We start from the raw sequence: 22,922 nt of genomic DNA on the forward strand, positions 1-22,922 counted from the left end.
GCCCAATGCTCAGGGGGGTGGCGGTGCCCCAATGCTGCTGCGGCGGCGGGGACTGGCAGTTTTGGCCCGGTGGCTGCGGGGGGGAGGTGGTGGCGTGGGGGGGATTAGTTGGCAGGGGCTGCGGGGGGCCGTCGGCCCCGCTGAGACACCTGTCTCCCAATGGCCAATGCTGCTCCCGCGCGCCGGGCCCCCCTCTCACGCCGGAAGCATAAGCCAACCTACTTCCGGCGCTGGCAACTGGGAGACCCGGCGCAGCGGGTTTTTAAAATTTTTTTTTTTTTAAAGTGCCCTTTGTCCCCCGCTGTTGGCGGCCCTGAGTATCATAGGTGGCACCTGAGAGTGGCAGTGGGTGTTGAGTGTGCGCCGCCTTGTACAATTCAGCAGACCACGTGACCATGGTAGAAAATAGCACAGATTGCAGGGCAGGAAGCTCTGGTAAGGAGCAGCAGAGAAACCCCATGAAAACTAGCAAGACCACAGGGGACAGTCAATCAGTTCTAAAAAGTTGCATCAAGTATTTTGAGCCAATATACTCGCAAATTAATTCAAAAGGTATATGGAACATTATTAAGCCATCTATAAAGGGATATATTTAAAATCCCATCGTCGGAGCAGTGCCCACTTTTCTTTTTTTTCCCACAACAACGAAGGTGACTATTGGATCCATGACTGGATACGCAGCCACACAACGACAGAACTGGTAACGTTTTGAATACTGTTGTATTGTCTAAGGAGCTCCTCGGGTAATGTTCTTGTGGAGGGATCTCTTAAAGAAAAAACAGCATCAGGCCTTACTAAATGAGCCAAAGTCAAGAGTATTAACTTGTTTTTTTTCTTTCCATCATACGATAAGGTGTGGCTGCTGACTCAAGTCTTATCATGGTACAAATCAGATCTAAAATGTATTAGTTTGTGTACCCCTAAGGCAGTTATAAAAACTACTCAGACCATTAGTAATATATCAGTATAGGACATTTAACCAGGTATCCAAGAGCAAGAGCATGGCATTACATAAAGCACTGATGTTACAGCAAAGGCACACTATTAAAAAGCTGTATACCGAGAAAGCTTATTCTAGAACAAGGGACATGATTAAATCGGAGTGATCTTATTCTATATTAAGGGAGATAAATACGTTTAAATGATCGTATTCTAAAGCCAGGGACATGGTTAAACCTAGGGTGTCGTATTCTAGATCTAGAACACGGAACTACAGTAAACCTAGCAGATAACATTCTAGAAACGAGGCCTTCATTTCTGAACAAGTCTGCCTTCCAATTTAGAAACTGTGTGGCATAATGCTAAATGCACTGTCTTTGAAGTGGGGTAAAAATAAATGGCCCAGTGCCAGCACCCTTTCTTAGGAAAAGTGACTTGATGTACCCGTGTCCCAGACCAGAGTACATGCTATGTGCTTCACTGTTGCCTTTATTAGTGGCTTGGTGATAAACAATTTGCTAGCAGCTACTTTTTCTCTTAACATAGGGAGGATACTAACACAAAGTATCTCTTTCTTGAAACAGGAGGCTTCCAGAGTAATTACATAAATGGTCATATACAGGAAGCCCCCTCCATAGTTCTTGTTGACATCAATATTTATGGATTGCTGCTTAAACATGTCTTGAATTCAGACACAGCACTCATGAATTTTATCTTGGGTTCGGTATACAGACAATTTAAAGGTGTAGTCCCACTTTAAACTTAGAGCGGCTCGTAGATAAAAGCTCTCCCCACTGCTAAAACTGCTCCTTTTTTACGTGTTTACTCTGCTCAATTGCAAACCACCACCCATCCTTCTTGTTTAATCATTGCACGACACACGGCAATGGGCTAAATTAATCTACTCTGTCTCACAAGGGGTGCTACAACATTAACACAACATTGCAAAAAGCACGTAATATAATGTCCTTTTCATACTGCTGTGATTAGAGGCACGTGGGTATATCAGGGATGAACACGGCAATGTTTCCAGGACCAGCGATGATTTACATATCAGTTCTACAGATATTCGCATCAGAGTCTATTTTTTTTTAGAGTCCCCAAAGTGTATAATTTTACATCAATATCCCGACAAAATATAAAACCATTGGTGGCTGGGATGATCAAGTAGGTCATTGGTGTGAAGAAAATAAACCAATATTTGGTACAGGCAAGTAGGACTGCACCTCTAGCATTTGCTGTTAGCATCAGTGCTCAATTTAGAAAGGTTTAGAAGTCCAATTACTTAACCAGGAAAAGGAAATCAAGGATGTAGATGAACCCCATCTCTGCTAGAGAGACCTGCAATGTGCAGGTACGTGTTGCAGGCCCTTCCAAAAGCAAAGAGGTTACAAATAAATATAATAGGTATCCCATTTATGTCCTGAAAAATCCCCCACCAAAAGAGAATTTCAGTTTTTGATTTGCAAACTTAAAAAAAAAAAAAAAAAAAAAAAGAGAAAAGAAAAAAAGGCATTGAATAAATCAGAAAAATCGGTCTCAATAAAAAGCCAAAACCCAGTAAGAAATAGTAGCTCCAGCACCTACCAGCTCAAAGCGAAGAGAAGCGGCAAGACCCACAGCCAAACTTACATGGTAACTTACATGGCGGTGGGGACAAGCCATTGCGATTTAACGTTCCCCCCATTAAGACAAAGTTCATCTCCTCGGCGGAGCACTGAAACACCTCCACATATCTGTCCTTCATGGTCTTCTTGTGACACTTCTGCGCTGCCAGAAAAGCTCGCTCTGATGATTTCATCTGGATGAAGGAGTCTCCCGATGGACGTCCCTAAAGGCCAATTAAAATGAAACGAGGAGGGTTACATATTAGCAGGTCCTCCTATTATCACACCTAGTAAGAGAGAGAGTTTGAGATGTAATGGGAATAAAGAAACAGACTAATCACATCTAAGAATAATGTCACAGGATAAGGGAATACCTGTGCTAGTATATTTTCTAGGCAAGCGGTCAAGAGCTACACTCTTACGCCAGTGACTTGACATGAGGATTCAGGGGTTTAAACAGACCCCTTTAATAAAAAACACTTGTCCAGTGCTCTTGTTTCTTTCTTGAGACAAAGTAATTTGGGAGATGCCTAGTGATAACAATGCAGTCTTTGCGTCCCAGTTTCCTTTTGACCTTGGGCAATTCACCACAATCGCCATCTGCGTCAGGTACTACCATTATAATGTGAGCCCTGTGGAGCTGGGATTCTTTGCGCACATACATTCTACATAGAAAAGCTACAATACATTCATCAACAGCTCCAAATAAAAGGACATTGTTTCATCACAAATGTTTTGAGAATGATGAACAATGGGAGTAAGGAGTAGAGATGGGCAAATCTGCCCAAATCCGTTTCCCAGATTTTCGCTGATGTTACCCCCAAAATCTGTTTTGCGGTGTAAAATCTGCAAATGGATTTGGTCGGTTTCAACCCGTGCGGATTCATCAAAATCCGCCATTGGATACAACCCGTGGACGGATTTGTAGAATCCGATCCGCGCATTCAGCAATCCGTTGGCGGATCCTTAAGAATCTGTCAACAAATTGCTGAATCCGCGGATTGGATTTTACAAATCCATCCACAGGTTGTAGAATCCATGGAGTGTATTAGTAACAACAATACATTTACTCTCTAGCTAGAAACACTCCGCTGTCTCAAACCTGGTTAATGCTGTTCATTTTCAGGAGCAGGTGAACATACAATGCTGGGTTTTAATTATACTGGAATCCCCATTGATGACATACTATAAATGCCATCACTTCCAAATGGGTCTGCAATGCACTCATTTTCCAACCATTGCATTCCACTCTGGTAGCAAGAAAGTGAAAGAAATATCATTCAAAGATAGTTACTGTAATATTGCAGACATGTAGACGTCATCGGCTATTCATGCAAATCATTAAAAATCGCCACAGCTTTTAACTAAGTGGCCTCAAGCTACACATTTGTCAAATATTTCATTAATTTATCAAAAGTAGACAAACTTCTGTGCAAATTCCACAGGTTACAAAACAACTAAGAAGAAACCGCACTGAAAATCCTAGGGCGAGACTGCAAAATGGAATATAAAGGGAACCATGGAGCAAACATATAGGATGTTTTAATGATGGTGATCATATAACGTGGGTACTTTTGTTTAAAACGAAATGTCCTTTTCGATTGTTCTTCATACTCACGTACGTCTTTATGGAATTCTCCATCGTTTTTCAGCTTTGTTGGAACATTCACGGTCAAACGTTTTTGTAGGTTTTGAAAAATGATCAAGATTATATTTTGCCTGAGTTTTGATCACTGCAGTTGTCATGTATATGCGGTTATAACTAATAGTGTAATTTCTTTGAGCAGGGAGGGGGAGGGGGAGGAGTGGAATTAGGCCATAAGGACAAAGCCCCATAGTTACTAAGTGGTCATTTTCCATGAGACACCTTCCGGCAGCTTAAATATGGTCCTACATCTGCAAAACTATTAGATTGAAACTCCAATTTGAACTGATTTTTAGCATCACCAGTCTCAGACTTCATAGGAGTGTCACTGGTAGAAGTCAACCCTTTTCATTAAAATTACCCAGAACCTCCAAATATTACGTATTTGAGTCATTGGGGGGAGGGTTGAGATTAACGCTAAACATGCAGTTTATAAAGCCTTAGATTACTGTAGGAAAATAAATACCCTTTGCCTGTAGTGCCACATACATGGGTATGTTTCCCATTGTCCATCAAGGGCCCATTGCCAGTAGTACTCCCATTGTTACATTGGAACATATAGTAGATTTGGGGGGTTTGAGTTTAAGATTTGGGATTACATTCTGCATGCAGACTACTCCCTTATGCAGTTTAATAGAGATTGTAATCTCCAAAGATTCCACCAGACGCACGTGTAAATAGGCTGGACAGGGAAAGAAAAGTACTGGAAGTATTTAGCACAGGAAACATCAACCAGCATCATAACCCTTTCACTGCCAGAAGCTGGGAAGCTTATGGTGTGCACCTGTTTGTTTTGTTTTTCAGGTAGCCACGAATGCAGGGATGCATTCGTGGCTACCTGACCTTTACTCAACCTGCAGAAGCACGCACCTTGGAAGGCATTATGGGCATGGTCACGCGAGTTGGTACTTTATTGGTACTTTGAGGTATCTTTATCGGTGTTATCAGTCGTTTGTCAGACCCAGTCCACATTGGCAGTGAGGGGGTGGGGCTCATATATCTCCATTACCCACACTCACCAGGACATTTTATTAAGGTCCCAGACATATACGCTCACCCACATACCTCACTACTCATTTATACACCTTAACCCAGCCTATTTCCGTTCTTCAATCAAGAAATCAATGCATTATTTATGTCCAACATCTAAGGTCTTTAGAGCACTATTACTGAACTATGTTCTCCTACCTTGTTTTGTTTTTCCCCTGGTTTTTATTAATAGAGCATCCACAGACAAGATACTGTATCTTCTTTCTCAAAATCAAAATCTTATTTTTGTTGGCTTAAGTGCTCCAAGTAAATTAAATAAAATGGCCAGTTGCTCTCTTCAAGAGCCTCCTTTACAACAACAAAAAACGTAGAAAGTGACATTTCCCAGAATCCTCAGGGCAGCTGATGATGGGCTGAACGTGAGACTTCTATTATTGCGTTGCCATTACATTCAGAAAACAATAATCCACTCTATTCACCATTGTAAAGTTCTTGTGCTGCAGTTTTTAGTAATCCCACTAGAGGTGCGAAATGTTCGCAATCGGTGCAATTTTTTACACAATTCCTGCCATCCTCCCCCCCCTTTGAGAAATAACTGAAAAGATCTCCAAAAATGTGTTGCCGGAACATGTGATCCTAGGGTGCAGGTCAAATTGGTTATGTGACCTTGATTCTTTTAAAAAAAAATAATCAAAATCTGGCAGAACTGGGCAAATATTAACACAAAAAACTACAGCAACATTTTAGAAAATGTGGGAAATTAGAGAAAAATTGGCAAAACATTTTAAGGACTAAACCACAACCAGTTTATGTCTCTAGACCGCCCACCCCCCTCCTAAATTCTGTTGAACTCTGGAGATCAGTTGCTGAAAATTTGCCACGGTGTTTAATATGGCTGCTGCCATTCACACGCAAGACAACAGAGGTTGCTACGGTGACAGCTGATGCCAGTGAAGTAATGAACAGGTGCAAACAGCAAACTATGGGATTGCTACTTTAACATGGCCCCAGTAGATGCCAAACACAGCCATACTATTTTTATTTACATTCACCAAGTAGGTTGGGATTCTGCTGAATTACATCCTATTTTTACGTCAGCATTAGGCGATGCCGTTTTATTTGGACTAACAATTGATATTATAAGACCAACTTTCGAGACTTCTCACTCTTCCTCAGAGAACTCTGGAAAGCTTGTCTTATAATATCAATTGTTGGTCCAAATTAAAAAAAAAAGGTTACACCCAATACTGAAGTACTTATTTACTCTGCACTATCACAATTGGACTAACACGGCTATTTCTACTTAATTCATCATATTTTTAAGGTAATCCATGAAATGACAATTCACTTGTAAAATGTTCAGCGTTCTCCACATTTGAAGAACAGTGGCTTCAGAATGTACGTTCTGGTCTTCTACATCATATGAATGTCAGACCCTGTGGGCTGCATGGGATAAGGTTACCGATGGCCAGGTTTCCCTCAGAGCCCAGTGCCTACCTGATGGTTCAGCACCATGTGGACGCCATGTGTCCTGATATCAGCGGAGAATTCCCCCAAGAACTCCAAGATGTCCTCAATGGTGGCAGCATAAGGAAGCCCCCGAAGGCGTATGCAGTCCCGAATATTCACCGGAGGAATGAATGGCTGAGGTAGTACAGGAATGATTGGAGGAGTTGGAAGTGTGATTAGAGGAACAGAAGAGTATCTGTTCAGAACCTGCACACAAAGCACAATAAAAAAGAAATTTAAAAAAAACAATCAGCTTGATAATGAATTGATTAGTTCATTGATAGCAGAATTTACAATGCATCTGATATCAGAGACGCTATTAGAGAGGGTTGGGGTTCCTTACAATGCATCTAGCTTCAGACGCAGTATTAGAGAGGGTTGGGGTTCCTTACAATGCATCTAGCCTCAGACATGCTATTAGAGATAGTTGGAGTCCGCAGAATTTTATAATATAATGATAGGGTTCCTTAACCAAAAATAAAGGTTGAAAACCACCGATATAGATAAAAGCTTTTTACAGATTCTTAAAAAAAAAAAAAAAGTATATATCCAACATAGTGTAGATGATGTAAGGGAAAAAAATGCATACAAATAACAAATATAGTGTAATATTTCCAGTGAAGTAATATAATAATTAATTTTATAATATATAAAAAAAAATTGTCCCCCTCACATCTGCACTAGTAAGTTGAAGCTACCTATTCTGTGAAGAAGTCTGAGGAGGACTTAAACAGCAAGCTGGATTTTATTGGGGAGCAGAATTACATATTTAGCATTGCAATACCGTAGAGAGAGATCACAAGCACCAAATGTAATCTAACCGTCTTAAAATAAAAAGTTGAAAGAGGAAGCTGGCCAGTTACTTCTTGGAGTCCAGTATAGAATACATAGGCTATTTGTATCATGTCTGGTGATACCCACGTTCCAGCTTGACGTTGTATAGCCAGCAACCAACCTCACACTGATGAGACTCAAAAGTCTGAAACAGCCGTCTGTAAGTAGGGTTACTGGCTATGCATTTCTTTAACCGAGGCGATGCTGAAATAGTGGTGTAATATGGCAGGCATAAGCTTATAGGGATCCATGTTAAAATGGGTAAGGAGTAAAGAGCGACTCCCTGTGAGTGCTTATTTGCATATCATTACCCAGAATCCCTGTTTGCAGTGGAAGCAGTTTCCCAAGAGATAATGGGGAATTACATGGTTACAGAACTGTCCGAGACATGCAAATGCACCACAAGTTGTATTTATATTTACTGGCTTTTTTTGTAACGGTCTTATAAATTCCAATATAAACAGACCAGAAGTTCTCTCTTTTTTTTTTTAAATATCTGCAATTGCAACTTTAACACCGACAATGGGAGGACCTGTTGCCACCTCATTGCCAAGCAGCACCTTGCGACCCTCAGCAAGTCTGGTTATCGCTCTGTGCTTCCTGCACCAGAATTAGATTTTAATTTGATTATAAAGATCCTCAGGTCATGGAATCATTGTGTCTGTAAAGTGGTTTGTTCAGTGCAACGTAGCACAATTTAAAAAAATTGATTAGTAACAGTGGATTCTTTTATGTTGTCATTTCACTGACCTGCTGCACCTCTGCTGCTGTGCTCCTGAAGAGTTCAATATATCGCTTGCCCAGCAAGTTCTTGTGCTTCATCAGCGCATTCTGCGCGTATTCCTCACACGCGAACAGCACAAACGCATCTCCTGTCGGCCTGCCGTCAGGGTAGGTCACAAAAAGGATCCCCTCCTTCCCTCCGGTGACGGGGCAGTGCTGCCCAAAAAATGCCAGCGCTTCTTCTGGGGTGGCAGTGAAAGGTAAGCCCCGCATGCGCACAATCACCTGATTCTCCTTGGACAAAAACTGAGCCACTTCATTGGAGGTACCTGGAATATAACGCACAGGTCAAGAGCTTGCGGTTTAACAAAGGACAGCTCTCTAACCTCTGCATTGGTGCAGTGGAGAGGTTCAGAACTCGTAGTGTTATGTCCTGCATAGCAAAAAGTAGCTATGTAGATGTTGCTGATGCATTGCCCATGATTGCAGATTAAGGCATGGCCATGGGATATATGTTTAAAGATTTAATCACTTTCTGGGCATGAAACTTATTTGCAGTATATTGCAGGCTGGCTTAGCAGTGAAAACGACAAAAAAATAGCCACAAACATGTAAATGTTCCTAATGCTTTTTGTGTTTAACTTAATGTTATTTTGGGTATTTAGCCACATAGTTGATTTTTTCCTTATAGCATTTGAAGAAAATGTTGCTTTGTTTCTTTCTACAATTTAGCAATGTGTGGTTTCGATCAATCAGTCCAAAATGTTACGTTTTCTGGCACACATGGTCTTGTCTTTTTGCCTTTTCGCCCTGTTCAGATACTTCAGTCATTTTCATTTTGGAAAAAATATTTGAAAAATATTATTGAAGGCAATGAAACTATTTTGGAGGAATTGCTCCATAACTTAGGTCTCCCCATCAGAATGCATAGCTTATTGCATGGTGGCTGCTAAGTTACATTTTCTGACTTAAATTGGCAAAAGATTTTGTAGCTGAAACTTACAAAACTAGTAAACATATTAATTCTGAAACCAAACATTTTGTATTATGTGTGGCATTGCTAAATGCTTTCATTTTGGTGTAACTACAGTATGTACAGTACATTAATAGAAGTCGCAGTATCCTGCTTTACTTAAACAAAGAATTACCTCCAGCTATTTTGAGAAAATCTTCTCCGGTTGCTCTATACACCTGAAAAGGGAATGCAATCATGTGATTAAGGTTTGTTAGATCTCCAAACTCCCCATTGCCACCAACGCCCCACCCATGATAACCTCTCTCTGAGAACGTACCTCGATGTACCGATTCCCCATATGGTGCTTGTGTCTTTGCAGAGCTAGGTCTCTGTGCTCTTCATTTACAAACCTAACTAGGGCTTCTCCGTTCCTTCGGCCCTGAGCATTGAGACAGAGGGCCGCACCACCCCTTCAAAGGTAAAACAGGGACACTAATTGGTACACACGTACACATTACCTTCCAAAGACTAATATGTGTTCTGACTCAAACAAAATGATACAACAATGGATACATGTGGAGTTGAAAGAGTGAGGCTTTATTGAATTCAATGAAGCAACTGGTAAACACTGATGCTTATAAGCTTCCAATAAGTGAAACTCACAAATAGTGAGCAAGACTTGGCAGGTCAGATGTACACAGAGAAAGACAACAATTCACGATTCAAAAGTGAACAATAATAAAAAAAAAGTGCTTGAGATCGACACAAGGGCTGGACATAAAATAATGGCTATATTAGCAAAAAACTGTACAGTTCTGGTCTAGATCACTAGTTCTCTGTCTTTTTTGAGCATGGATACCCCTTAAGGATTTAAAAAAAAAATGGGCACCTGTAAGAGATGTGTGCAGAGGTACATATAATGGAGAACAATTTGGATGCAATTATATCTTGGCTTTATTGAGCCTGTTCCTTTATCCAGGCAATAACAAAATAACAACCCCCTATCCCTTTGTAAGGGCTAACTTACTTTCCCAGACCCTATCTGCAGGACTGGAGGGATATTCCCATTACCAGCCTATCACCCCAAGTCTCAGGCGGTACCTTAAGCAGGTGGCCCTCCATGTCAGTCTCTGGCAGGTTCCTGGGTCCTCTGTGTCCAGGAAATATAGGTGTCTGGGTCTCTTGATCTCATCACACCTTGGTGCTCAAGACAGTTTTTGTGTGCAGGCTTCTCTGCTTTCCTGTGTCAGCCCAATTGTGAACTCAGGAAATCTGTCTCCTGTTTCCAAATGGAGGCTTTCCTTAGAGCTCTAATGTGTCAAGATGGATTCTAGTTAATTGCCTGTTTGCAATTAACCAGCCCCCGTCTGAATTTAGAGGCAGTTTCTCTCAAACATTGATATGTCCCTATTACAGCACCCTCTTCAGATCTCCCTCAGACCCTCCTCGCTTACACGCATGCACCACACTCACCCACCATCATACACTCATCCACTTTCTTAAAATCATTAACACCATTCATCCACCTCGCCCGTTGTCTTCTTTACACACAAAGCCATTGTTTGTACACCCAAAACCATCAAACACAGCCTCACACAAAGCCACCACTCTTCCCTTTCCTCCCACACACCTCCAGTAAGTCAGCTGCTCAGTGGGTAGGCCCTGCACAGCGTCCCGGTCTCTACTGTTCCAGAAAGTGTGGGCCATGGCCACTGAACAGTCATCAGAGTTTTTCCCTGGGGCTGCAGCACCCTTGGCAGAGGTTAATGACACAGAAGATTTCCCAGGCACCCTGGTTGAGAAACACTACCTTATATAAAAGTGTAGCGTGGTACTCCCCCACCCCTGGCTACTATTCTGCCCTAGGGCTGACAGTAAACCCTGATACTATCAGGTTGCCAGTAGTTGGTATGGGGGTTTCCCCTTCACCTTTGGTACTGCACTTGAGTGATAGCAGGGGGTGGTACAACCTGTTGTAGCTGGGACAACAGGGTGCCCACCTTCTGGCTATACTTAAGCGCAGGACCGCCCTAGAGTTGGGAGGTTGTTCCTTCCCACTTGAGGAAGGAAGGTCACACAATTGGAAGATCGAGACTGGGGCCTTCCCATGTGCTCTTCCCTCCAGGGGAGAGGGAGTGTGATTATACTTCTGCCTCCACAAGGGAGGTGGGGGAAGAGCTAGGATGGCTGTGGGTGCCCTTGGCCTGTAGTGGTGGTCAAGGGACCATCTGCAGTGAAAGCTGACCCGACAGGCTGTATCCGGCAGAAGACTGCCGTGTAACAGTTACTGCATCGTGTAGTAATAAACCATTCCTGTTTGCAATATATCTCCTGCCTGGTGCGTGACCTTACTTGGGGGAGAGGTAATAAGTTCTACCGTGTAAGATCACCTTCAGTTCCTGTAGCCTACAGCAGCTGGAGGCGCTGCACTGCTAAAGAGATATGTGGTGTATGAACCCCAGAAGCCTATTCCTGTGTTCCCACTACCATCGGCGGACGACTCAGCCCTCCTGTTGCCAGCAGGTATATGCACCATACACCCTGTAATGGCCCCTATCGGCGATCGGGTGGGGGAAACACTGTTACATAAATATAGCCCCAGGACTAACTTTTCTGTACACAACAGAATAGTAGAATAGTGGTTTGGTGTTATTTTTGTAGTGGTAATCTTTTACATCCCATTGCACCGCAGAGTATAATACCCCAAGAGTAAACTCACTTTGCAATGTTTAGCCCTTTGAAAAAGCGGGCAATGTCCTGGTCCGATGACTGCCACGGTAACCCTCTCGCTCGAATAATGGTGTTATCATCAATGATCTCCAGTTTACTGCTGTGGGATAAATATATAAACAAACAGATTTAATACAGAGTCTGCATGGAAACACTATTTTAACGCAAACAAACACATTAGGACTCTATTTCTTTTTTTATTATATTCATGCCCAAATCAGTCTATGTATTATTATTATTATTGTTGTTAAATGTATTATTTCAATTAAAAAAAGACCACACAATTTAGGGATGTTGTATTGCATTGTATTGTATGTCTTTATTTATATAGCGCCATTAATGTACATAGCGCTTCACAGTAGTAATACATGTGGTAATCAAATAAATAACAGATAATATAAATAACAGATCACGGGAATAAGTGCTTTATACTTAAAAGTAACATTTCGGAAGAGGAGTCCCTGCCCGAGGAGCTTACAGTCCAATTGTTAGGTAGGGAGAATGTACAGAGACAGTAGGAGGGAGTTCTGGTAAGTGCGTCTGCAGGGGGCCAAGCTTACGTATCATGTGTTCAGAATATCCACAGTGCTATTCATATGCTTCTTTAAGCAAGTGTGTCTTAAGGTGGGTCTTAAAGGTGGATAGAGAGGCTGCTAGTCGGGTACTGAGGGGTAGGGCAGTCAGTGAAAAAGGTTTAAGGCGGGAGAGGGCTTTAGATACAAAAGGGGTAGAAAGAAGACATCCTTGAGAAGAACGCAAGAGTCTGGATGGTGCAGACCCTTTCATTGCTAGGCAATGGGTTGAAGCAGATACCTCCGGTAGCAAAGGCAAGTAATAGTCTACAGACTTTATTTAAAAAGGCCTTGTATGGTTACAGCCTTAAACTGATATTTAGTTATATTAAAAAGTAGAGATTTGGAAACATTTGACCATATTGGCAAACCATGCAAAATGTGCGTTTTTTAATTATTTTTTTTTAATTACAATTTTCATATATTTTGCAAGAAGAGTAAAAGCCTCCACTGCAGCAAACCCCATATTTCAGGATGTCGGGTGGGAGCAGGACACACAGAGGGGACAGAGAGACCTATTTATTAGCGTCCCCATTGACTTCTATACCTCCCGAAACACTAATCTATAGAACACGTGGGCCTGTAAACACATCTGAGATACCTTGGGGAAAGCCTATATGCATATTTGTATTAGCATAATACCCAGGTGCGTTATTCACCGGCATCTATCTACGACTTGTACAGATCAGGGCTCTTCAATTAAGTTCCCAAAAGGTGCCAGATCAGAAAACATTTAGGATTGGAAGGGCCAGAAATGTATAGAAATGTAATTTTAGGTACATTTATGGACTTAATATTTTCTATATTGCAACATTTTGTAAGCATTTCTAACATCTGTACCATATATATTTACATTACCTTAACCTAAAAGTGAGTTTGTGGGAAGCATTGCATTTTGCTGCCTAAGCAACTGGTATACAATTAGCAAGACTAAGTGCCACACCATTGCCCTTCTTGCAGGTCACATTTGGCCAGCGGGGCACCAGTTGAAGAGCCCAGACGTAAAAGAATGTTTCGGAAGGTATAAGAGTAGCTGGATACGCTACTAAATAGGGCCGTGTAGTTCAGCAGAGTCGCTGGTGAAATTCAACAATTCACTAGAAAATTTAAATGTTCGATAGTAATGGTTGAATTTTGCCCAAAATTCTTTTATTTGCTAAAAAGTTCTAGCAAACCTTTTATGAAATTTCGAACTTGTTTCGAAACGTTTTGGGCGAAACATTGGCAAAGTGAATTTGGGCAGGTTCGCACATCACCAATTGTAAACCACATGTAAAAATGGCCAGATTTGCAATATTTTGCTATGTCCAGCGTTCAGATTAGGGGCAGTAAAGAAATAATTGATATGCAGCTGATGGAGATACCCATGATTGAAATAGAAGGGAATATACTGTAGATATTAGGAGAGCGTAACATTCCTCCCCCGAATCTACTGCGTTTCCACTATGCCATAAATATCCCATGTTCTGGGAAATTTGAGCCCCCACTTGGAAATTCTGTGCATGTTCGTGGTGCCAGCTACATCCAAGTATCCCGCTGCGCCATTAGCCTGCACGTGACCATGCCACATTTTGCACCGCAAGAATTTACAGCATAATAGCTTTTTCATGCTTATTGTTACAGAGACACAAACAAAAAGGGTCAATTACTTACCAGGTACCAGTTTCAAATTTGTGGTTTACTCTTTCGGGATCTAAAAAGCTGTGATCTAAAAACAACACACACAATTAGAGAGCTGCTTATTCCTCCAAACAAAACTAACAGACGATCATCATATGGGTCATTAAAACATGTCAAGTGACATGAACAAATCAAGCACTAAAGAATATGCAAAAGCAGAAGTTGTATCTTAAAAGTAAACAAAGACATCAGAGGACTTTTTCTTTAAACGAGCAGAAAGTAGTGTGCCTACGATGACGAGGAGACATTAACTCATTGAAATGTGATTCAATGGGGCTCCATTTTGCTTCTTTTAGAACTACAAGGGAAGTACCATGCTCCACTTTTGGAACAGGCTGGAAGAAGGGGGTTTCCCCAGAAATGTTACACCCTTATGTATATGTGCATTATGGGACTTAGGGGCTTATTCTGTAAACTCCGTTAGCTCTTTGCTGTGCGTTCTGCACGGAAAGTCCCATTCAAGTCAATGGGGCTTTCCAGGCAGATTGCTCAGTACAGAGCTTACAGAATAACCCCCTTAGTGTCCATAGTGCTGTAGTTTATGGTTTTGGCTACAGCACATTTCATAGTTACACATTATTAGGCACTATTCTGTTTTTGCTCTCTGCATACATCTCTGCATTTAGTCATCTGTCCTTTAGTGGTGGATGGCTGTGGATGGACGAGTATTCCTTTTTGATTATCTTTATATGGAGCTATTGATATACCTATTCATTAGTCCATCCTCTAGACCAGTTTGTATTATTATATTTTTTTTGTATTAAAGACAACTAAATTGTTTATATTTCAAGAAACTTAATTGTCCCTAAAGATCAATGACATCCAAGAGTTACTAGAAAGAAAGGTTATACAACACCTGCATTTTATGTTTAGAAAACGAAAGTAATAGAACTTAATATAATCCTGAGAAGAGTTTTATAGTCACCTCCACATTGGTTTAGTGACTCCTGTCATATTAGGGGATTTTGTACCTGCATTGTTAATTACACGCAGTGCATATATTCACATAAATACAACTACATATGATCCAGGTCATGAACAAATAAATACCAATTATTCCACATTCTCTTCCTGCAATACTTTTATGAAGTGCTTTTGACTTAAACTGTGGTCACTAAAAGCTATCAACAATTGCAAAAATGACTAAGGAAAAAAGTCCCCAAAACATAAAAATATCACCTGTTTGCACTGCAAAAGGAGGAGTATATGTGACTTTGTAGGTAAAACTATATATTGAGCAGCTGTATTAGAGAACGAACACAGACTACAAAATAATGTAGGGCTGGTTATATGTGGACTGCTTATTGGTAATAACCCATATTCATGAAAAAATGCTCACTCATGCCATGTATTTGACCTCCTAATGTGTATCCTCACACCCGCTTCCTTGCCTTTCCGTTAGTATATTTTCCTTGACAGCTCATACTAAAACTGTAAAAAATTACTTCTGTGCGCTCAATATCGCAGTGAAACTACAGGACATAGAAATAGGAAATGAACTGGAACTGGTGGGGGATGATGAAAGGCGGTGATTATATGCAGAGGATATAAAACAATTAGTATAGAGAATCAACCGTAAAAAATCGAACAATGAAATGATATCTAAAAATAAAATCAATAAAACAATGAGTGAGTCAAAAGGGTTAATATTAAATAAAACCAAACACTGAATGAAGAGAAGAAGCCATAAAAAGCATTAAAAAAATGCAATCCTGGTGAAAGCCTAGTGGAACATAATGCAAATTGTTAGTGCTATGAATGGCAGTCATGGTGCAAGTACTGTATAAAAAGTTTTCCGGTGAGTGTACGAGTTATTAGTGGGAAAAGGCTTATGCTGCTCGATGGGAGGGGTGGGGCGAGGGGGTCATCCTGGCACCGACAGAGAAATAGGTCTGGGACAAGAGAACACAGAGAAGCCTCCAATGGTATAGTATGAAAAAAGACCGTTATTAAACAGAAAGGTAATATTTTTTGGAAGTTCTCACACAAATTTGTATTTTCCGTAGTAGTAATATCTATTATGCTTTTTTATCACTCATCATTTTGATATAAGTGAAAATATGTACAATCCTTTTCACTTGTCTCTGAATCTACTTTGGCCCATTCATATATTCCTTTATCCTATATTGCATTTATCCTTTTTATTAATTATTTACTATTATCATTCAAATGCGTGTGCACTTTGCCTTTGCATACGTGCATATATGATCATATTTAACAGTCTGATCACATTTAGCAAAAGAAGCAAATAGATGGTAAAGCCAAAGTATCACGGCTCACTATTGGTTAATTCTCATCATATGATGGCAGTTGTAGGTATTTAAATCCAGCCTCTTGCTGGTCTCGGCATCAGTCCTTCTCTCTGAGGAAGCAAGCTGTCACCTTGCGAAATGCGTAGGAGGATCAAGGACTTGGTCAGCACCCGTAGCAAATGCGCTTTCCCCAGTAACCTCATCCAGCTCCAGACGTTGGACGGAAACTCGTGATAAAGTCCTAGCAGATGTACCATGGAGCCTAACATCAGAGGACTGAGGGGGAAGCCCCTTAACTACTGGACTTCCTACTTGCTTATTATTTTAAGCACACTTTTTACCTTTCTGTTTAATAAAATAGTTTTTTTTACAATATACCATTAGAGGCTTCTCTTTGTGCTTTGTTCCAGACCCATTTCTTTACTAGAACAGAAGCGTATGACTACCACATTGGTGCATATATAATGACTACACGGCAAGTGTTCAGTGTAACCCCCCCCATCCACCCGCTTTGGTATTATTAGGGCTTTTAGGGGTTAATTGTGTGAGCCTTCACAGAATAATGCCCCTTGTCTATCACATGGTGTTGGGGTGACTCAGCAGAAGGTAAGTCCTGCCCTCTGTCTGCCTGGATACAGTGACATCATGTTAGGCTATAAATAGAGGGGGAAGGGGAAGCTTCTGGAACAGCAGATCCATGGAGAAGCAGAAGAAGTGGCATATCATTGTGAATAGTTATGTAAGCCCCTACGTATAAGATAGGTTTCCCATCCTCTTTATTATTTTCAGCTAGGGAAAGTACCCCATATAGTTAAGAGGCCCACCAAGATGGTCTGGCATTACTCATACTATGAGCGACAGGCTATGCCAAAAGCCACAGTCCCTAGGTATAGTGGAACTCCACAGGTGGGCCCCTTACTGGCTCTCACCCAGAAGGCCACACTGCCCTATGAGGGGGTCGATCCCAGATGGATTAGAACTAGGCCCGCCAGGGGCTCCATGGATATGGAACAGTACTAACCCTATAGAGCAGAGGGATTCTACAACCAGACCATGCCATACAACATCTCAGTATCTTACTAAACCAAAGACATGTTTATGGATATACAAGAGGATCTCTGTATATTTCATGTAAGACTGTACATGCCAGATAATAAACTGCTGTTCTGAATGAATAAAGTTCCTGGCGCCCATCGTTGTATACTAACACCCGGCCAGCACCCTGACGAAGGTAACGCATCCTGAGCAGCACTAACATCTTACACAGATATTGATGTAAACTCCTAAGAGCCAGGCAGGGAGGGTTACATCAATATCAATTACCCCAGGGGGTACAAGGAGAATAGAAAATCCAAATAAAATCACCAGGGAAATATACTGTAAAAACACTGATAAGTAACATTATTTATTCTGTCATTACTTACTGTATGGTTCCGACATTAATGTTAGAATAATGTCCCCCATATCCTGTACTTCTGAAGCTCCGGAGAGATACGTTGCATTTTGCTTTTCAAGATTTAAGTCTGGAAATCCCAATTAAGGAAAACTGAAACAGTTGGAACTGGAACAATAGAATTGGTAAAGTTTAGTGTTAAACCTGCTCTGCCATTTCAATACGGAAGGAAAAAGGACCATGTATTCATGTATCTGGAACATCAGTTATCACACTGAAGTGGGCCAAAAACAAACAAAAAATAGATGAACCTTCATGTTAATGCAGCAAAAAGGGGTTGATTTTATTTACTCATAGGGTGAAATTCATCAGCTGAAACCAGGCTTGTGATTCAACTCTTCTCACCTACTTTAAGCGTGGCCTTAGTGATTTAAAGTGCCGTCGATGGCGACGGCAACGTCGTCACAGGGCGGCTTGGCGGCGGCGTCGCGGGTTTCCTGGCATTTGACTTGTTCAAGGGCCATCACATGAGGCGACAGCCCTTAAAAAATCAAATTTTGCCGGCTACCAGTTTTCACAACGGCAACGTCGCATTGTCGCGCTTAGTATAAGTGCACGCGGCGGCAATTAATTTGTTTTCGGCGACGTCGCGTCGCCGGCACAATAAGTGTGGCCTTAGGCTTAGGCCCCGCTCCCTCAGTCAGCGCGCCCGCACTGCAGACAGGCGGGGCGCTGACAGACACAGACCGCGATATGCGGTCTGTAGGGAGCGGGAGGGGGGGGGGGGGCGTGGTTTGAGCGGAGGGACCCGCTACTCCCCCCCCCCCCCCTCCCTCCACAGGCTCGGGCTGCAGGAGGGAGCTGTTGCGGGCTGCTGTAAGGTAAGCAGCTCCCTCCCCCTTCTGCCACAAATGCCACAAATGCCACAAACGAGATACACACACACACACACACACATACACTGCCTTGTGTAGGAAGCTGCCTGATGACAGCTCCCGCTCCCGCCGCTGATTAGCTCATCAGCGCACCACGTGACGCGTCACCGCTCGGAATAACAATTTTCTTGCATCCCCTGGCGGCTGACGCGTCACAGCGCGTAGTGAGCCAGCAGCGAGGGGGGCTGGGACTGCTCGGGAGGATTCCCCTGCTGGTGGGGAACGCTCACAAAGCCGCCCACAGCGGGTCCCAGCCCTTAGCTTTTCAACAGCACTACCAGCTGGCAAAAAAAAAAAAAAAAAGTACTCAAAAAGGTTTGGACCTGGTTACTCGAGCTTCATTTACAACAGACAAAAGTTAGCTTCATAGAGAACTCCACTTATAACAAGGTTACAGTGATTACATTTTTTTAAATAAATGAATGTCTGGACTATTCAAGATACAGCATTACTACTGAATGACATGCAACGAAGGGCGGAATTAAAGCAAAAACCCCAGTTCCTGAGATACTTGTAGTTTTTGTGCCATGTTTGACACACGAAAAAACAAAAATGTCTGCGGGGTCACATATAGAATGTTGTGACATCTCAAAAGGACGATGCATTCTCTCTCGGTGGAGAAACGGTCTAGTTCTTGAGAGCCAGGAAGTTCCCGGAGGTTGGGGCACCACAGATAGTCCCCAAAAACACCCTGTTTCAGGAAATAAATGTTTTGTTTTTTTAAATTGTGTTCCCCAGCTCTCTTCCCTCCCCGCAAACAAAACCAAGCCACACAGACTGCTGATAGACCTCTAGAGAACATACATAGACCTGTACAATAGATATGTTCAAAAAAATGTTGGACAACTTTTTAAAAAGGAAAAGTATACAGGGTTATACCAAATAAGTATTCATGGGAAGGATGTTGATCCAGGGATTAATCCGATTGCCAATTCTTGGAGTCGGAAGGAATTTATTTCCCCCCTTATGAGATATCATTGAATGATATGTCACTGGGTTTTTTTGTTTGCCTTCCTCTGGATCAATATACTGTAAGTAGGGATATAGGATAAAAGTTTCTGTCGTCTAAATTTAGCATAAGCTAAACTTAATGAACATATGTCTCTTTTCAACCTCATCTACTATGTAACTATGTAAGTTCTTGGTCTTGGATGAATTACAGTCATTTTATTTAATACATTCAGGGTGGGATTTACATACCTTTAAGTTTTTAAGTACATTAAGTACACCACCGCGCTGATCTCACTTGCATGACTTTGCTACTGAAAGAGCCTGCAAACCAATACTTGGCCACTAGTGATGGGCAAATCCGCATCCTGGATTTTCAACCCAAAATCCGTTTCGCGGTGTAAAATTGGCAAACAGATTTGGTTGGTTTTAATCCGCGCAGATTCAAACACAGCCATTGGATACAACCCGTGGACGGATTTGTAGAATACAATCCGCAATTTAGCCATCCGCTCGTGGATTCATCCGCCAACGGCTTGCTGAATACGTGGATTGGATTCTACAAAGCAGAATCCACGGAGTGCATTGGTAATAATAATAAAAAAATCCACAAAAATGTGAAGTCGCCCTTTGAGATTAATCCGGTGAATTCCACGGACCAAAAGGAACCGACCGATCCGCTGCGGATCTAAATCCGCCCATCTCTATCGGCTACAAAGCAACAACAATATTTTTGAACTTTGAGGACAGAAATGCCATACAGCTCATAGGGCCAGAACCACAAAAGGGTGCTGAGCGTAAGCATACCTTTACGCCTAGTCCTATGAATGGGAGGTGAGGCGTGCTAAAGCTTTGCACCCTTTTGTGCATCTGGGCCATAGAAACAAGTCCAATACCGCTCATGATCTGAGAGCAGCCTGGAAGCAGGTTCTCCTGTATAATCGTCACTAGCATGTGTGGGAAACCCAGCCTTTTTTTATTACCTGGTTGCAGCCTGGCTTGCTGCTACTTGTGCCTTTTGCACAGACAAGCATAGAACACAATTGTTTGTTTTTTAAAGGATATTTATTGTGCAACGGGGTAGTGAGTTTGAAGGCTTCCTTACAGTTTCCAGCAACACCCTCAGTTTACGATATCCCCAGAGGCATAATTAAAAATGCATGTGCATCTTGGAAACTGACAAATGTCACAAAAGTTCATGTTCAAGCGTTTCTGAATCTGCAGGGATTTGCGCTTTCCAGAAGTTTAAAGTGCCATGCCAACCTCCTGTCACCCCTTTAAAACTTCCAGGCTCAAATATAAATGCACATTTCCACAGATTAAAGTACAAAAGGGATTATCATGGCAACGAGAGGGATTTTGCTTATGTAACAAAACCAGTTTGTCACTATGTGAACAAAAGAAAACACCTGCGCCCCCTGCAATGGGAATATCCATTTTAAGTCCCAGGTCCTGCTCGTTGGCCAAATACTCTAGCTCCCTGCACCTCAGATGCCAACAATTGTAATGTAAACACACTTACCCTGTGCAGAGGCAGCCTTATAAAATCAGCAGCGGATTAAAAAATCCGCCGCCCCAACGCACTTAGCGGTTGCGACTGCCTCATCCTTGCTGACGTCCCCTCCTCCTTCTGAACCGCAGCGTCAAATGATGCCACGGACGTCGCCAATGTGACATCGCACTGCGTCGCGTTTCCATGGCAATGCATCATGTCGTCACTTGACGCTGCGATATCGCATTGCCATGGCACCGAGACGCTGTGTGACTCAGCTGCGTAATTTGACACTGCGGTTTAGAAAGAGAAGGAGGGCGGCAGCAACAGCCAAGTGATTTCCCATCAAGCCCTATAGTGCAGCAAAAGTATATGAAGGCAGACATTTTTGTCGCCCCAAAATTTTTCCGTCCTACGACTTGGCCTAATGGGAAATCCACCACTGCTTATAATGATATGAATAGTGTTTATATTATTGTTAAATACTTGTAATGTTGATCCAGGGATTATTCTGATTGCTAATTATTGGAGTCCGGAAGGAATTTATTTTTCCCCTTATGAGATGTCATTGGAAGATATGTCACTGGGGTTTTTTGTTTGCCGTCCTCTGGATCAATAAGTATAGATAAGGATAAAGTATCTAAATTTAGCATAGGTTGAACATGATGGACGTATGTCTTTTTTCAACTTCATCTACTATGTAGACTCACACATCCACCACCAGTTTAAGTTCTTACAAATCTAAGGCTGTCTCACATTTTAATCTGGTCTGTAACTGTTACATACGCCAATAATATATATTTTCTTTAACTGTGCACACAATGTCTTGTATATAATGTATACCCTGTTCATTTATGTAACTGTATTTGTAACCATGTATTATTTGTTTTAACTCTGTGCCCAGGACATACTTAAAAACGAGAGGTAACTCTCAATGTATTACTTCCTGGTAAAATATTTTATAAATAAATAAATAAATGTAACTATGTAACTATGTAATACATGGACATGCTCGAAACTTTCAATCAATTTAAGCTTAGTATAATGTCAAATGCTGGATTTGAGATTAGGGAACGGTCATTGACAATAATACAATCATGGATGACCCACTGTATACAGATACAAATTATATATGATTTTTATCGGTATACACTGGGTCATCCATTATTGTACTATGGTCAATGACAATTTCATGTATATATGAATGTACGTGCGTCCATACATGTGTGCATATCTACACGAAAATAATAATATATATTTGCCTGAATATAAACATACATAAATGGATGTATGCTTGCTGGAGTATATATCATATACATAAATGCTTGCTGGAGTATATATCAAGGCACATATAGTGTACAACCGGTTCTCCACCGATGCATGATGTACATGATAATAAAAACCCTCTCAGAAACCATTAAGATCAAAGAAAATATTTTCCCAACAAAGTTCATACATTTTTTTCACACACCATTTATTGAAAGAGAAAAGAAGTTTGGTGACTCACACAACTACAATTATGAGTTTAAATGTACATTTTATCTTGAGGGAAAGGCGGCTGCTGATTTATGCCGAGCGATTTACGCAGAAAGTCAAGCAAACTGGATTCCCTTCACCACAAGACTTTCACAACAGACAAGAACTTGCTCAGCAGGCTTGGCATATAGGAGCCTTCAGGTTCCCTCCTGCCCTGTTCCTAACCGAGCCTTTATACACAA

General features: G+C 41.6%; 1 protein-coding gene across 2 annotated transcripts in view; it reads right to left on the reverse strand.

Annotated features, from left to right (window-relative positions):
* The window catches only part of ESRP1 (epithelial splicing regulatory protein 1), an 80,877-nt gene that overhangs the window by 20,097 nt on the left and 37,858 nt on the right, over positions 1-22,922 (reverse strand). The window contains exons 5-12 of one of the 2 annotated variants that reach the window (XM_075582706.1): positions 17,861-17,959; positions 14,158-14,212; positions 11,922-12,032; positions 9,540-9,672; positions 9,396-9,438; positions 8,275-8,576; positions 6,679-6,897; positions 2,572-2,770 (exon numbers count right to left, since the gene is read on the reverse strand). In XM_075582706.1, the coding sequence (XP_075438821.1) occupies positions 2,572-2,770; positions 6,679-6,897; positions 8,275-8,576; positions 9,396-9,438; positions 9,540-9,672; positions 11,922-12,032; positions 14,158-14,212; positions 17,861-17,959 (1,161 nt within the window). The remainder of the gene's footprint in view (positions 1-2,571; positions 2,771-6,678; positions 6,898-8,274; positions 8,577-9,395; positions 9,439-9,539; positions 9,673-11,921; positions 12,033-14,157; positions 14,213-17,860; positions 17,960-22,922) is intronic. The other variant, XM_075582707.1, reaches the window with a different exon arrangement.

The sequence above is a fragment of the Ascaphus truei genome, chromosome 2 (genome assembly GCF_040206685.1).
Source record: "Ascaphus truei isolate aAscTru1 chromosome 2, aAscTru1.hap1, whole genome shotgun sequence".
Lineage (NCBI taxonomy): Eukaryota > Metazoa > Chordata > Amphibia > Anura > Ascaphidae > Ascaphus > Ascaphus truei.